This window comes from Rattus norvegicus, chromosome 1, assembly GCF_036323735.1.
Source record: "Rattus norvegicus strain BN/NHsdMcwi chromosome 1, GRCr8, whole genome shotgun sequence".
Classification (NCBI taxonomy): domain Eukaryota; kingdom Metazoa; phylum Chordata; class Mammalia; order Rodentia; family Muridae; genus Rattus; species Rattus norvegicus.
The window spans coordinates 183564652-183579209 of record NC_086019.1 but is presented as its reverse complement, the minus strand read 5'-3'; the positions used below and the strand labels follow the sequence as shown (position 1 = coordinate 183579209).

Sequence of the window (14558 nt, the reverse complement as noted above, 5' to 3'; positions counted from 1 at the left end):
GGCACCACTAATGCTAACATGTTTCTCCCCAGGAACCTCCTCTGTGCTGCCTTACTTGCAAGATGGAAGTTGAATCAAAACGGGGCAAATAGTGTGCAAAAACACATGCTCCTTGGGTCCACGGAGAAAAAACACTACTCCATGCAGACTTTGCCCAGCCTGTATCTGACGTATTCCACATCACGTCAGAGGCTATCAAATCCAGCCAGAACCTGGAATACAAATAGCACCGTCTTATAAATTTGTTGAATTGGTAGGAATTACATGCATATAAATGTGTATAAAGTTTAAATATATAAATTTACAAAAGTGTCTAATTTGTTGGAAAACAATTTTTTTAAAAGCCAGTCTACAAATCATTCTTTCTGCAGGTTGTGTACTGTAGGCACGGTTCTGGGAAAATACCTTCCGTTGACAGACAGTCCTAAACCAAAACTGCTGTGGGTGTGTCCAATCATCTTCGGAGGCCCAGTCGTCCCACTGGTGAAGTAGATGGCCATCAACTCATTGTGTTTTGTGTCCACACAGGTGTGGCTGTCACTGGCATATCTGCAAAGGACAATCTACAGTGTTTTTTATGAATGACTGACCTCTGAGGAGGATTTGAAAACCCATCATCTGCTTTGGGCCTTTTCTGCGTCTGAATCAGTGACTTGGATTCAGCCCCAAGATAAAAGCTACCTCTGTTTCCATCCTTTGACTTATGAGATATGAGCAGCCACCTTCAAGATTGTGCATCTTCTAGAGACAGCTCTCATCCAAAACTGATCATTGTGGGTACTCAATTGTCACAGCCCTGAGGATCCATCCAAAGGCCAGAATTCCCAGTGTGTTAGCCCAGAGCTTCATACATAGAATACATAGGGAATACATAGAATTTCTTCCTCTGTCCAATTCTTCACCCTTTCTATCTTTCACAAGAGAACTCCTTAATAAGCCAGTTATACACCATTCTCTTCCTCAGAGAATGCTTTGTGTTGACTTATTTATTTTATCTCAACCACACCCCTTCTTACCCAGAAGCTTGCACTGCCATCTGTTAGTTCTGTAACAATCACTGAATATTCTCCTTACTTACTGCTTTTCTTTTTGTTGAGCTCACTGAGTTGGATAGTCTTTTCATTACTGCCTTTCTTTGTAGGGCACTGTTCTAAAATTAAGTGGACTCACTTCATCATCTCCTTGAGGTTCCCCCAGCCTTCTCTGGAGTGCTGAGACACAATTAATTTGGAGTGGAGATTTTCACATTTAGCTGCTACAATATCTACTGCTGGGGCCAAAGTATCATCAGTAATAATGCACTTTGATTTTGAAGATTGTAGCCTGTAGAGGATGTCTTTCTGGGTCAGCTGAGTGGTTCCTGGAATTAAAACTGTCCCTAAAGGAATAGAAAAATAATGTTTAAAAGCAAGGTTAACTTCTATTGTGATAGGGTAGTGTAACTAATATATTCACATTCTATGTGTCTCTGAATGAGTTATGAATTAACCAGGGGAGAAATCTGTTTGTCTTTCATTGTCCTGACAATGCCTTTCAAGGGGTCTCCAAGTCTGTGACTCTTTGCCCTAACATGAGAGCATCAATGCTGGCTGTCTTGTATTTGAAGTCTATGACCCTTTCCCCTAATGTGAGAGTATTAAGACTGACTGACTCTCTTGTATTTGAAGATCACCCATAACACTGAACTTGGAGGAATTTTGGTTGAAAACTAGTATGCAGCACTGGTGGTGTGCTTGAGCACCAGATATTATTCTATTTTGTGTATTTTAACTCATTTAGTCCCTGTCCAAACATGCCTAGCATGAGCAGCTTTCCATGGCTTGCCTTCTAGCTCCCGAATGTCAGTGAAACTACAGGACTCAGAGTACACAGCTGGAATCCAGACCTGGACATGTCACCACTCCAGTCCAGGGCCTCTTACAATACACGAATTGTTTGCTTTTTCCTGAGATATGTATCATTTCTGTGGTTCTACTCTTGCCTGTCATAAATTACAAAGTAAGGTATAGTATGTTGGTGTCCCAGAGCCAGACACCCGTAAACTTGGGCCTCAAATAAATCCTTTACCTCTGTGGTCCTCAGATTCTGTTTCTATAAAGTCAGAATTATAAAATATATCCCATATAGAATTATTCCAGGGTTAAATGAGTGAATGCATATAATGAGTTTAGAATAAAACTTAATGTTTTAGCTATTAGCTCTGTTTTCAAAGAATGAATGGATATTTTGCCTGAGTTAAAGACATGCTAACATGGAAGGAGGAGAAATCTCATGAGTTCCCACTCCTAGACAAAGAATTGTAGGGAACTAATGACTGCAGAGAGACGGAGAATTAGCCCCTCCAGGAATGAGCACCCAAATTATTATCTAATACAAAGTGGTCACTCTGAAACTGTACCTTCACAAACACAAACAGGGAGTCAGCAGGTTGCATTTCTATGTTTGTGCATCATATATGTAACAGTAACAAAAGAAAAGGAAGCTAGCAACTCGAGTTGAGGTGTATGAAGCATTGGAGGGAGAGAATATGGGAGGGGCTGAAGGAAAGAAATGGGGGAAGAAATTAATTATGTATTAATTAAGATATATGTGATGACTGTTCTTGACTGACAACTTGATCACATCTGGAATTAACTAAAACTCAAGTGACTGAATACACCTGTGAGGGAGTTTTCTTGACTGAATCATGGAAAGACTGGCCCTAAATATGGATCTTTTGAAGTGGGAGGAACCACCTTAAATTTGGCTCATACCTTCTAGTGGCAGCCTAGACAAAGGATGAGGAAGAAGAAAGTGCTTGTTTTGTGCCTGCTTGCTGTCACTCTCCAGCAAGCCTTCTCTGGCATTAGAGCCTACTTCTCTTGGATTCCAGCACATACTAAAGATGAACAGAGACCTCCAGCCTCATGGACTGGGCAACTACTGGTTTCTTGGACTTTCCAATGCAAGCTGGGCATTGTTGACATAGTCAGACCATAGTCAGACTTATAAGCCATTCTTGTAAGTCCTGTTTATATATGAATAGAGATTCATTCTATCAGGTTTGTTTCTCTAGAGAATCCTGGTTGTTACAATGCAATTCAATTGCCATTCAATTGCCTCCCTTTACTGAATTAATATGAAAGGTATCTGAAAATTGGCTCTGTTTTTCAGCATATAATCTATATGTTTATATGAAATAGAATAGTTTAGCTATCCTCTAATGAAAGAGTGCCACTAAATACTTTGGTATATTAGGACAATCAGAACATTAATTCAGCAGATATTTTATTGAACATTTACTATAATTACTGTAGTTACAGAGATATGCTACTATAGTAATGGCCTTTTAAGAGCATACCTAGCCTTATGGGATTTGCAGGTTATATATAGGCAAATACTGTGTCCAAAATGTTTAAATAGTAACACACACACACACACACACACACACACACACACACACACACACACAAATGATTTTAGGGTGCTGTGGTAGTTTGAATGAAAATTGTAAAAGTAACTTTTATTCATGTGATGTAATTATGTAATTATCATCCCGAGGCTTACTGCCCACCTGCTAACCTAGGCCTAGTCCTGGAAGCTTCTAGCCTCCCTACAAGCTAATTTAGGCCCAAAATGTTTTCAGTCTCTGAGACTTGCTGCTGAATAAGCTCACCCTTTCTTGTTCTTTCTGAGCTCTGGCTGGTTCAACTCAACTGTTCTGGCTCAAACCCCTCTCCAAGATGACTGACTCAATCTGGCTTCTCTTGCCATGTTTGGCCTCAGACTAACTCTGGAAATCTGTTCTAATTTTCTGGCTCCTTCCCATTCTCTGGCTCATTCAGTATTCACCTGTGTCTTGCTTGTTTTCTCTCTACGACCTGCCCTGGTAAAATTGCCTCCTTCTCTTTCTCCCTCTGCTCTGCTCACTCTTACATTGCCTCTCTTTCCTCTGTCTTCTTGAGAGAGTTGGACATGGTCTATTCTGTCAAATCTTTCTCTAATTCATCTCTTTGTCTGCCACTCAATTAGACATCACTTTTATCTATGAGTGCTTCCTTCACAAATTAACTTTACCTAAATTGTTTGGTATTAAAGTTGTGTACTAAGGGTGTGTCTGTATTTCAGCCAGAGGGATTAATGGCGTGTGATAATGGATGAGCCTCACCACAACTAGAAACAGGTTTGTTTTTTTTTTTTTTCAGTAAATAACACAGTCTCGGGGCTCACAGTGTGATCAAATATCCTGCAACAGAAAATGCCCCTATAGGCCCACATATTTGAATATTTGGTTCTCAGTTGGTGGAATATTCGGGAAGGATTAGGAGGTGTGGCTTTGTTGAAGGAGTTGGGGCCTTATTAGAGGCAGTATGTCACTGGGGGTGAGCTCTGAGGTTTCAAACATGCCAGGTCCAGTCACGCCTGTTCTTTGCTTCCTACTAGTGGATCAGATGTAAGATCTCAGCTACTGTTCCAGCATCATGCCTGCCTGCTTCCCACCATAATGAAAATAAACTGAGCCTCTGGAATTATAAGCAAGCTGTGAATTAAATGCTTGTTTAATATATAAATTGACTTAGTCTGAAAGAGCCAGAGTTGGGGTCAATCTAAGGCCAGTGGGAAAATTCCTACCACAAACCTCCCAGCACAAGGGCCCTTCCCTTCCAGGAAGAAAAAAAATCTTGTTTAGTTCCTGGAACAGCTGCAAGCCAAACTATCACACAAAGCTACCTGTGACTCCCAAAGGAAAGTCCTGAATGATACACTGAGTCAACCTGATGGTTATTTCACTCCACCAAATGTGCATAGTATGCTGCCTAGTTACCATGGTGCAAATTCTGCCCCAGTTGTTTGCAAGGTATATAATCCCCTGTTAAAATCTGCTCGGGGTTGTCTTTCCCTTGAAGTGAGATGACCCCAATATGTTGGAATGATTAAACTCCTCTTGGTTTTGCATTGATCACCACCTCTGTGAGTCTCTTTTCAGGAGATCCCGGTAGAGGTCCAGTTCAAACCTCACAAGTCATAGTGTTTCTTTCAGCAAAAGAACAGTAACTAAAGCAGGTGCTTAGGAAAGATAGCACCTAGGGGGAGATATCAGGGTAAGGTTGTCTGAGAAGGCAACATTAAACTGAGGATTGAGGAAGCTGGAGAGATGGCCCAGAGGTTAAAGAGCACTGGCTGCTCTTACAGAAGCCCAAGTTTTATTCCTAGTAACCACAAAGGAGTTCACAACCATCTTTAACTCTAGTTCCCCAGGAATGTGATGATACCCTCTTCTGGCCTCTGTAGGCACCAGGCATACAGATAAAACACAGATACACATACAGGAAAAACACTCATACACATAAATAATTAAATCTTAAAAAACAAACCAAACAGCAAAAAAAAAAAAAGTTGGACACTTGAAAGTTGAGTAAGACTTGGACATGAACTTAGTTTTGAGGGAAAGAAGTACCACGCATAGAAGATGGTATGCAGAAAAGTCAGGAGATAGGAATGAGCACAAACATTGCAGAAAGCATTTGTCATGATAGGGTCAGGAAGCCTAATGGTAGAGACATGAAAGGAATGGTGGAGAAATAGCTGTATCCTTTCAAGATGTACCTAAGACCCATGGAGCATGTCTTCAAGCAGAGTTACTAAATGCTGCCAAAACACACTGTGCCCAGATAAATGTCTCATGGTTACTTAGGTGTGTGGATAAACCTGGCTTGTTGACATGTGATCAGGAGTGTAAGCATACGAACCTGTTCGCAGACAGGCTACATTTGCAAGCCACCACTCTGGGATCTTGGGCAGAATCACCATTACTCTATCTCCTCTTTGCAGGGAACAGGCTTCTGTGAGTATGTTGGCAAATTTCCTGGATAAAGACCCAAGTTCTTCAAAACTCCATCTCACCTCCTTTCCATTTCCATCTACCCACCAGAAGGCTGGATTGGAAAGTCTTTTTCCAGTCTGAGGAAAGCAGAGCAGTCATGGACTTGAGGTTGTTATATAGTTAAATTATATTTCAGCTGACTCAATGAAACACATTCTCTGCAGAAAACTCAGAGGTCAGGACATACATGAAGTAAGTGCAGATCACTCAGAAGTTCCTATTTCTACATGCTGGGAGCCATGTCAGTTCGTTGGGACCAGGTCCTTTCTCATTTATCATGATCCTCCCCACCCCACAGTTAGAATTCTTATATCCCATCATTCCCTCATGGATGTATCTATACTTCATTTCTTGACACTTTGACTCTCAGAGTCACTTTTTATTCCTTTTTTATTTAAAAGTGGGAAAGAAACAAAAAGAATGCATTAATATAACCTAGGCTTTCTCAAGCATCCATGATGGAACCACTGGCATTGTGGGCCAGACAAGTCCATGTTTGGAGACTGTTCTGTACATTATGGGACTTCAGCAGTACCCTTCTACCTTCAAATGTCACTCGCAGCTATTGACTTCCACTGATCACTTCCTCCTGGCAGCAAAACTCTCTGTAGCCACTGCTGACTACCCCAGGGGGCCATGAATGCTTGCAGCTGAAACACTGTAGTCTAAGTGGCATTTGCTCCATACCTTTTCCGTATTGGTCCATTGGTCCAAAACATCTTTTGCAAAATTGAAATACTCTGGAATCTCTATTTTGAAGTCATGTTTCATGGACTCATAGTTGGAAAAGTTCTGAGGAATCGCTGTTCTGTAATCTTTATACAAGATTCTCCTGGGATCAGGGATTGCTAGGCGGTGAAAACACCTAGCACGAAGTAACATTGCCATGGTGACAAGAGATAGCTAGTATCAATATTATTAATTGTTTTGGAATGTGAGATTTCCATGCAGACTACTCCAGCTAAAAGACAGGTAAAAATGACATGTATTTGTCTTTTGTTTACAAAGTAGTAAGACCCCCAATGCAGCTAAGTTTTATTGTAATTGTTCAGCACTCTCTCAACATCATTTTCTGGGTATCCCTACATGCCAAACACTGTACTTTGATGCTTTGCTATTCTTGTCATTAAATCCTTAGAGAAACCCTGTAAAGGAGGTACTGTTGCTATCTTTGTATACAGATAGAGAAAGTAACCAGAGCCATTGGCTTGGATTCAAATCCACATCTATCTGCCCATTCTCCTGACTCATGCAGGTCTCAGTGTTCTGTGACTCTGCAGTCTTCTGACCTACAGTCATATGAAAACACCACAGACTATCTACAGATGAAGAAATTGAGAGTAGCTAGTATCAGCTGGGCCTGAGAGCACTGTCCATGTTAGAGTCTGTCTGGTTTATAGGCTGTGGTTCCCATGCTCCTCATAGGAGCCCACACTACCATCGAGTCCACACTTGGAGATATAATAACAGGGCTTCTGAGGGGAGATGCTCCCAGCCACCTACTCCTCCTTTCTTCTGTGGGAAATAATTTGATCACAAATGCAGTTACTTGACTGAGGCTATAAAAATACAGCTTTAGTGTTGCAGGACTGTAACTGAGTTTCTGCTCTTTAAGCTTCCCACGATTTTCCTACAGTAAAACATAACTAACTCTCACAATCACTGAACCATAATTTTAACAGTGATTCTAGCTGTGTGGTAGGGCTGCCTGGCTATGTAGAATCATTTCCGTAATGATAAAGTGTTCAAACAGGACAAAAATACCAGATGTTAGCCAAGCTTTATCTTACATGGATTTGGTGGTTAGGCATCGTGTTGATGAACTGGATGCATTTGAAACCCAGGCGCTCCTGGTGTCCACCTCCTTGTGTGAGAAGCTCACAAGTCAGTGATCTTGAGCTCTTCTAGATTTTCCACTTGAGCCTCCTTGTTTTTCACCTGCAAAGAAAGTGAACCTTAAGCAAAGGAAGCAGCAGACTTTACCCTATGGCATGAGGGTTTGAACTTGGGTCTTTAGACTCTCATTTGAATGGCTTTACTTTGGGCCAGCAGGATTCCAGCAAAGCAGTGACTTGATATCCCATTTATGCATTGCATCACCTGGAAAGATTTCTATAAAAATTTTAATGCCTGGATCATTGGCCAATTAAGTTAGCACTTGGGGAGTGGACCTATGTGATGTTTCACATTTTACTCAGAGTTGTAATGTAACCCAAGTTGAGATCCACTCATTCAGAGCCTGGGATCTATGAATCACTGATCCACTTGGGCACTTGTCAGAAGTGCATAATCTTTAGGTCCCACTCAAGATCAGTTGAATTAGTGGATTTAAATCTTTTAACAAGATTCGCCACACAAGTTTCTGTGTTCAAGTGAGACACAATGGTCTTTAGGATGTTGGCTAAGTCCATTGCCTGTTGAGTCAGACAATCATGGAGTAGGGTGTATTTGCCACCTAGTCACTGCAATCGTATTTGAAGAGTGAGCCGGCTCTCAGTTTCACCTTTTGTTAGTACAGAGACTGAGAGAACCTCTGTCAGAGAGGAGTGCTTAACTGAAACCTGAGCTCAGCCATGCAAAATTGTCCTCATAGCACCTGGCCTACTGCTTTTCAATGGAATGAGGGTTGGTAAATGGTGACTTCCTGGGCCATATTGTCTCTCTTGGGATACCTGACTCCCCCATAGATGTGGGTGGTACATAAGTAAGAAAATGTGCTCAAATTCTTCCAAACGCTTTCTGTGACCATGGATACTTGACTGGCATGCACTTTTCAGTGCTACACAGTATTGTTCCACTTTTCCCCTCAACTATTTAAAGATGGGAGAGCCACTGTTAATTCACAAAGCTGTTAAAAGTGAGCAGGAGACTGGATAAGTCATGGTCTATAGTGGTCTGGTGGTGCAAGCCTATAAATTCTGTGAGGACCCAGACCTCTTGTCTGTTACACTCAGGCTTCTATCCCTACGAGTCCTGCCACCTTTGCCTTGTAGTATATGCATTTTGATCCAGTTTTCTGATCCAATTGAAGTTAAAACTAACTGAAAAATAATGTTAGCCTTTAAACCCAAAACTTGGCCGTCAGAGACACGCAGCTTTCTTTGAGTTTGTGTGTGTGTGTGTGTGTGTGTGTGTGTGTGTGTGTGTGTGTGTGTGTGTGTAAATACTTATTGACTGACTAAACAGCTTTTTCGGAAGAGGGAATTTTTTTTTTTATTAACTTGAGTATTTCTTATATACATTTCAAGTGTTATTCCCTTTCCCGGTTTCCGGGCAAACATCCCCCTCCCCCCTCCCCTTCCTTATGGGTGTTCCCCTCCCAACCATCCCCCCATTGCCGCCCTCCCCCCATAGTCTAGTTCACTGGGGGTTCAGTCTTAGTAGGACCCAGGGCTTCCCCTTCCACTGGTGCTCTTACTAGGATATTCATTGCTACCTATGGGGTCAGAGTCCAGGGTCAGTCCATGTATAGTATTTAGGTAGTGGCTTAGTCCCTGGAAGCTCTGGTTGCTTGACATTGTTGTACTTTTGGGGTCTCGAGCCCCTTCAAGCTCTTCCAGTTCTTTCTCTGATTCCTTCAACGGGGGACCTATTCTCAGTTCAGTGGTTTGCTGCTGGCATTCGCCTCTGTATTTGCTGTATTCTGTGTCTCTCAGGAGCGATCTACATCCGGCTCCTGTCGGTCTGCACTTCTTTGCTTCATCCATCTTGTCTAATTGGATGGCTGTATATGTATGGGCCACATGTGGGGCAGGCTCTGAATGGGTGTTCCTTCAGTCTCTGTTTTAATCTTTGCCTCTCCCTTCCCTGCCAAGGGTATTCTTTTTCCTCATTTAAAGAAGGAGTGAAGCATTCACATTTTGATCATCCGTCTTGAGTTTCATTTGTTCTAGGCATCTAGGGTAATTCAAGCATTTGGGCTAATAGCCACTTATCAATGAGTGCATACCATGTATGTCTTTCTGTGATTGGGTTAGCTCACTCAGGATGATATTTTCCAGTTCCAACCATTTGCCTACGAATTTCATAAAGTCGTTGTTTTTGATAGCTGAGTAATATTCCATTGTGTAGATGTACCACATTTTCTGTATCCATTCCTCTGTTGAAGGGCATCTGGGTTCTTTCCATTTTCTGGCTATTATAAATAAGGCTGCGATGAACATAGTGGAGCACGTGTCTCTTTTATATGTTGAGGCATCTTTTGGGTATATGCCCAAGAGAGGTATAGCTGGATCCTCAGGCAGTTCAATGTCCAATTTTCTGAGGAACCTCCAGACTGATTTCCAGAATGGTTTTACCAGTCTGCAATCCCACCAACAATGGAGGAGTGTTCCTCTTTCTCCACATCCTCGCCAGCATCTGCTGTCACCTGAGTTTTTGATCCTAGCCATTCTCACTGGTGTGAGGTGAAATCTCAGGGTTGTTTTGATTTGCATTTCCCTTATGACTAAAGATGTTGAACATTTCTTTAGGTGTTTCTCAGCCATTCGGCATTCCTCAGCTGTGAATTCTTTGTTTAGCTCTGAACCCCATTTTTTAATAGGGTTATTTGTTTCCCTGCGGTCTAACTTCTTGAGTTCTTTGTATATTTTGGATATAAGGCCTCTATCTGTTGTAGGATTGGTAAAGGAAGAGGGAATTTTTAACTGCAGAGTTACAGTTGTCTTTTTTTTTTTTTTTTTGGTTCTTTTTTTCGGAGCTGGGGACCGAACCCAGGGCCTTGCGCTTCCTAGGTAAGCGCTCTACCACTGAGCTAAATCCCCAGCCCCTACAGTTGTCTTAAGAGGTGTATCTACTGCCTTAACAAGAATTATATGACTACATGCATTATCCACATGAGACAGTTTCCATTAATATAAATACAAGTTTAAAGTCAGTTCATTGCCAAGAATGCCTTAACTAAGGTTTGGAGCTTTGTGCCCGCCTTCCTCCCTCTGCTGGGACTTTTGAGCTTGCTCAGACCTTGTGCCTGATGTGGTAAGTTTCTGAGTTCCTGTGTACCTGCCCCACTGTGTCCAAGAAACACTGCTTCCTTATAGATTTGTGAGGAGTGGCTGCTGGTGGTAAAAATAATCAAAACACATTGTTTGAAATTCTCAAAGAACTAATAAAAGTGAGGAAGTAAAACAAAAGAAAACTCAGTTCCTTGATTACAATGAGTGTACTTCAATGCTTGATGGTCATGTGTGGCTCTGGTCACCGGCACTGGGCACTGTTAAGAGCTGGCGTAGTACCATTCTGTTGCTGCAGAATCTACTGAGGATCTGTCTGGCTGAGGGCTCAGAACTGAACTCACACGAAACAGGAAGTTTAAAATACAAGAAAAATAAGGAGGAAATTTCCCAAGGTAAGAGCTTTTTCTAGGTCCCAAAATGTTCTTTGACCTAATAGTTGTGGAGAAAAAGCAATGACAGAAATTCAAGGCTAAAAAAGCAGCCTGCTCTTTAAAGCAGGTATTTCTCTGAGGCTGTTTCCCCAGGATTAAGGCCTCAAGGCTGCTTATTTGGCTGCACTCCATCTTCTTAACAGACTTAGGATTGAGTTTCTTTCAACTTTGCCTTTCTGCCCCGGTGCAGAAGACTGAAAGTTGGACTGATGGAGAGGTAACCAACAACACATTCTCAGAAGCAGACCCACCTTTACTGTTTGGTACAATGTCTTCAAATGGCTCAAAAGCCTTAGATATACATTTAAAAATGCCCCTTTCTGTCTTGAAGTTTTTATATTTCGTTGTAATGGCTCCCAGGAGCCATTGTTCTTCCTGGCCTCTCAGATATGACCACCAGCTGTTTTCCCTCCAGCTGTGTACAGTAGGTAACCTGAGATTTTCACTATCAACACATCCAATCTGTTTTCACTAATGTGGTTTTGGAGGTCTTTTTATATCAGTACATAGAGCTCTTTATTCAGTCCTTAAAAAAATAGCTATATTGAATTGTACTAAACAGCTGCCATATTATTTCATTAATCATTGATGATCCCTTGAGTTGCCCCTATCATTTTGCAATTTAAATGAATAATTGAAGCCATTTCTCCTAATACAAATGTTATTTAAAAATAGTTAACAAGTATATTGCCCCACCTAGGGGTCCTTCCCATGTGCAGCCACCAAACCCAAATACTTGCTGATGCTAGAAAGTGCTTGCAGACAGGAACTTGATGTGGATGTCTCCTGAGAGGCTCTGTCAGAACCTTGAATGTAGATGTGGATGTTGGCACCCAAACATTGGACTGAGCACAGGAACCCCAATCGAGAAGTTGGGGGCAGAACCGAAGGAGCAGAAGGGGTTTGCAGCCCCATGGGAGGAAAAACAATATCAACCACCAAGCTCCCCAGCGCTCCCAAGGACTAAACCACCAACCAAAGAGTACACATGGAGGGATCCATGGCTCCAACTGCATATATAGCAGAGAATGGCTTTTTCTGTCATCAATGGGAGGGGAAGCCCTGGGTCCTGTGAAGGAAGGCTCAATGCCCCAGCATAGGAGAATGATAGGATGGTGGGGCAGGAGTGGGTGGGTAGGTTATCACCCTTAGAGAGGCAGGGGGAGGAGGGTAGAATTGGGGGTTTTCAAGGGAGAGGAATTGGGAGGGGGATAACATTTGAAATGTAAATAAAGTACCCAATTAAAAAGTGAGAAAGTGGTGGGGGAAATGAGAAAGTGAAGACCTACAGAAGAAGAAGAGGAGGAGGATGAGGAAGAGAAGGAGGAAGAAGAAGAGGAGAAAGAAGGAGGAGGAAGAGAAAGAGAAGAAGAAGAAGAAATAGTTCCTGGTTCAGGCAAGAATTTGGTCTGGTTCAGACATATTACTTGTAGGTTACTATGATTCATTTATCTATTCAATAAATATTGCTTGAGTGTTTAAAATGTTGCAGATATAGATAGCATATTGGGGGATAGAGACACAGTCCTGCCTACTATCATGGCTGGCACATGTAAATGAAGTAAAAAGAATAAACAATGTTATGTGAAAAGGAAAATAGGCTAAGCAGGAGAAAACAAGGCTATTTTGGAAAGTGTCTCTAGGGATGCACCAGTTTTGCTGAGATCTGACAAGTGGCTACAATGTGCTAAGCATTTTGGATTGATTTATGGTTCCACATTCCAGAGAAACACACCACCCTCAAACATACACACACCCACTGAACAGTGTGTCCATTCATCCCAAGACAGGCCTATATCAAATGCTGAGAATATTTCTGTTAACATAAGACCACCAATCTCCCCAAGTTTATAGACTATTAAACAACTGTGCAAGTGTTTACCCCGGGGGATAAATACAGTATCTTCACCTTGCCAATGCCAAGCAGAATCAGAGTTCAGTGTTTGTTGTTCCTCCCCTAGCCCCATACAAAACTCTCCCATTCAGAACCTTTGAAAAGTACATTGATGTAGCCACTGATAACTCATTCATAAACATTCTAGTAAATAGCCACCCACCCATGCTCATGCAAAACCCTCACGGAACAGTACAGGACAGATTGAGACTGGAAGGGGCTTCTCAGGGAGAAGCAGGGGCTTGGCAGGAGCTGGAGGGAGATGGGAGAGGGTAATAAAGGGTGACATGATCAAAATGCATGGGTAAGTATGCAATAATGGGGATACTAAGAACTTATCGCAAATGAACATTTTAAAATTCACAATATTTTTAAAAGAACAGAAAATTGACCAGTCAATTGGAACTTAAAATGATCCTAAGCACATTTTAAATAAAAAAAGAAATATCAGCACCCCTTCATCAAACCCATAATATTTCTTTCTTCCCAACAAGGCTGTCAGTCCCTGCCTTTACAATGCTCTTATCCTCTTCCAGCATCCACTTCCCAGATTTGTAAAACCCCTCGCAGGTGGATGAAAAGATCACTTCTGAATGGTAAATCTCCACTTTACACCAAGCCTCGAAGTGTTGCTAAGACAAATTCTAAGAAAGGCACCGCTGTCTGGATGGATATGCTTTTGAAAGAATTTAAAATCTCATCTGAAATATGAACTTCGGGTCCATAGAGATGGCGGGGCAGAGGGATCTTCCACCTTCCCACATCTCCACGAAGCCCTTCCCCCGAGTAGCCCAAATAACAACAGCAGTTTGGCAAATACAAAGCCTCAAAGCACAGGAAAACGCCATGGTTCTCATCCACAAAAAATCCTTACCTTAACTCCCACCCTCCCACCATCAATATACTGTTTTAGAATGACCCTTGTCCTAGAGAGATGATGTTTTTAGGAGGTAATCTATGTACTTTTGAATACTTAGGAGATGAACTTTCATCTGTCATTGAGCAGGGGACAGTCAAACAAGAAGGGAACAAAGAAAACATTTGGCCCCTACTCACTTAATTTTCTTCCCAAAACGTTTTATCATGAACCCAGCATTAAAACCCAAATCCCACCCAAAAGCCTAAAGTGAAAACTCAGCCTCTCTGCCTGCAGTGCCCTGTGGGTGCTCTCTTCCCACCACCTCCTCTGTTCCCATGGCAGCTGAAAGATTCTGAGAGAAACAGCTCTGCCATCATGCATTCACAGAGCATTTTCTGGACTTGCTGGGTTTTGTTTGCTAAACGTTTATAAAGAAAGCCTGCACAGTTGCAGGAAGTCTTACACAGGAAAAGAAATAGGATACTCACTAAAGATACTGCTTCCCACAGCTGGAGTGATAGTAGACCTGCTTAATGGGAGAGAAAGCCAATTTCTC

General features: G+C 41.9%; 2 protein-coding genes across 21 annotated transcripts in view; one reads left to right on the top strand and one right to left on the bottom strand.

Annotated features, from left to right (window-relative positions):
- Window positions 1–14558, top strand: part of Eri2 (ERI1 exoribonuclease family member 2) — a 48216-nt gene that overhangs the window by 20925 nt on the left and 12733 nt on the right. For 12 of the 16 annotated variants that reach the window (XR_010058149.1, XR_005492893.2, XR_010058185.1 and 9 more), the window contains one exon: window positions 33–4514. The gene's annotated coding sequence lies outside the window, so the exon portion shown is untranslated. Of the gene's footprint in view, window positions 1–32; window positions 4515–14558 lie in introns of those variants that run through there. The other 4 variants (XR_005492892.2, XR_010058147.1, XR_010058182.1 and 1 more) reach the window with 2 other exon arrangements.
- Window positions 1–14558, bottom strand: part of Acsm3 (acyl-CoA synthetase medium-chain family member 3) — a 26677-nt gene extending 12119 nt beyond the window's left edge. For 2 of the 5 annotated variants that reach the window (XM_006230106.5, XM_063281037.1), the window contains exons 1-6: window positions 7654–7793; window positions 6551–6824; window positions 5730–5940; window positions 1171–1378; window positions 406–549; window positions 56–212 (exon numbers count right to left, since the gene is read on the bottom strand). In XM_006230106.5, the coding sequence (XP_006230168.1) occupies window positions 56–212; window positions 406–549; window positions 1171–1378; window positions 5730–5940; window positions 6551–6751 (921 nt within the window). In that variant the 5' untranslated portion in view covers window positions 6752–6824; window positions 7654–7793. 5 annotated transcript variants of the gene reach the window in all.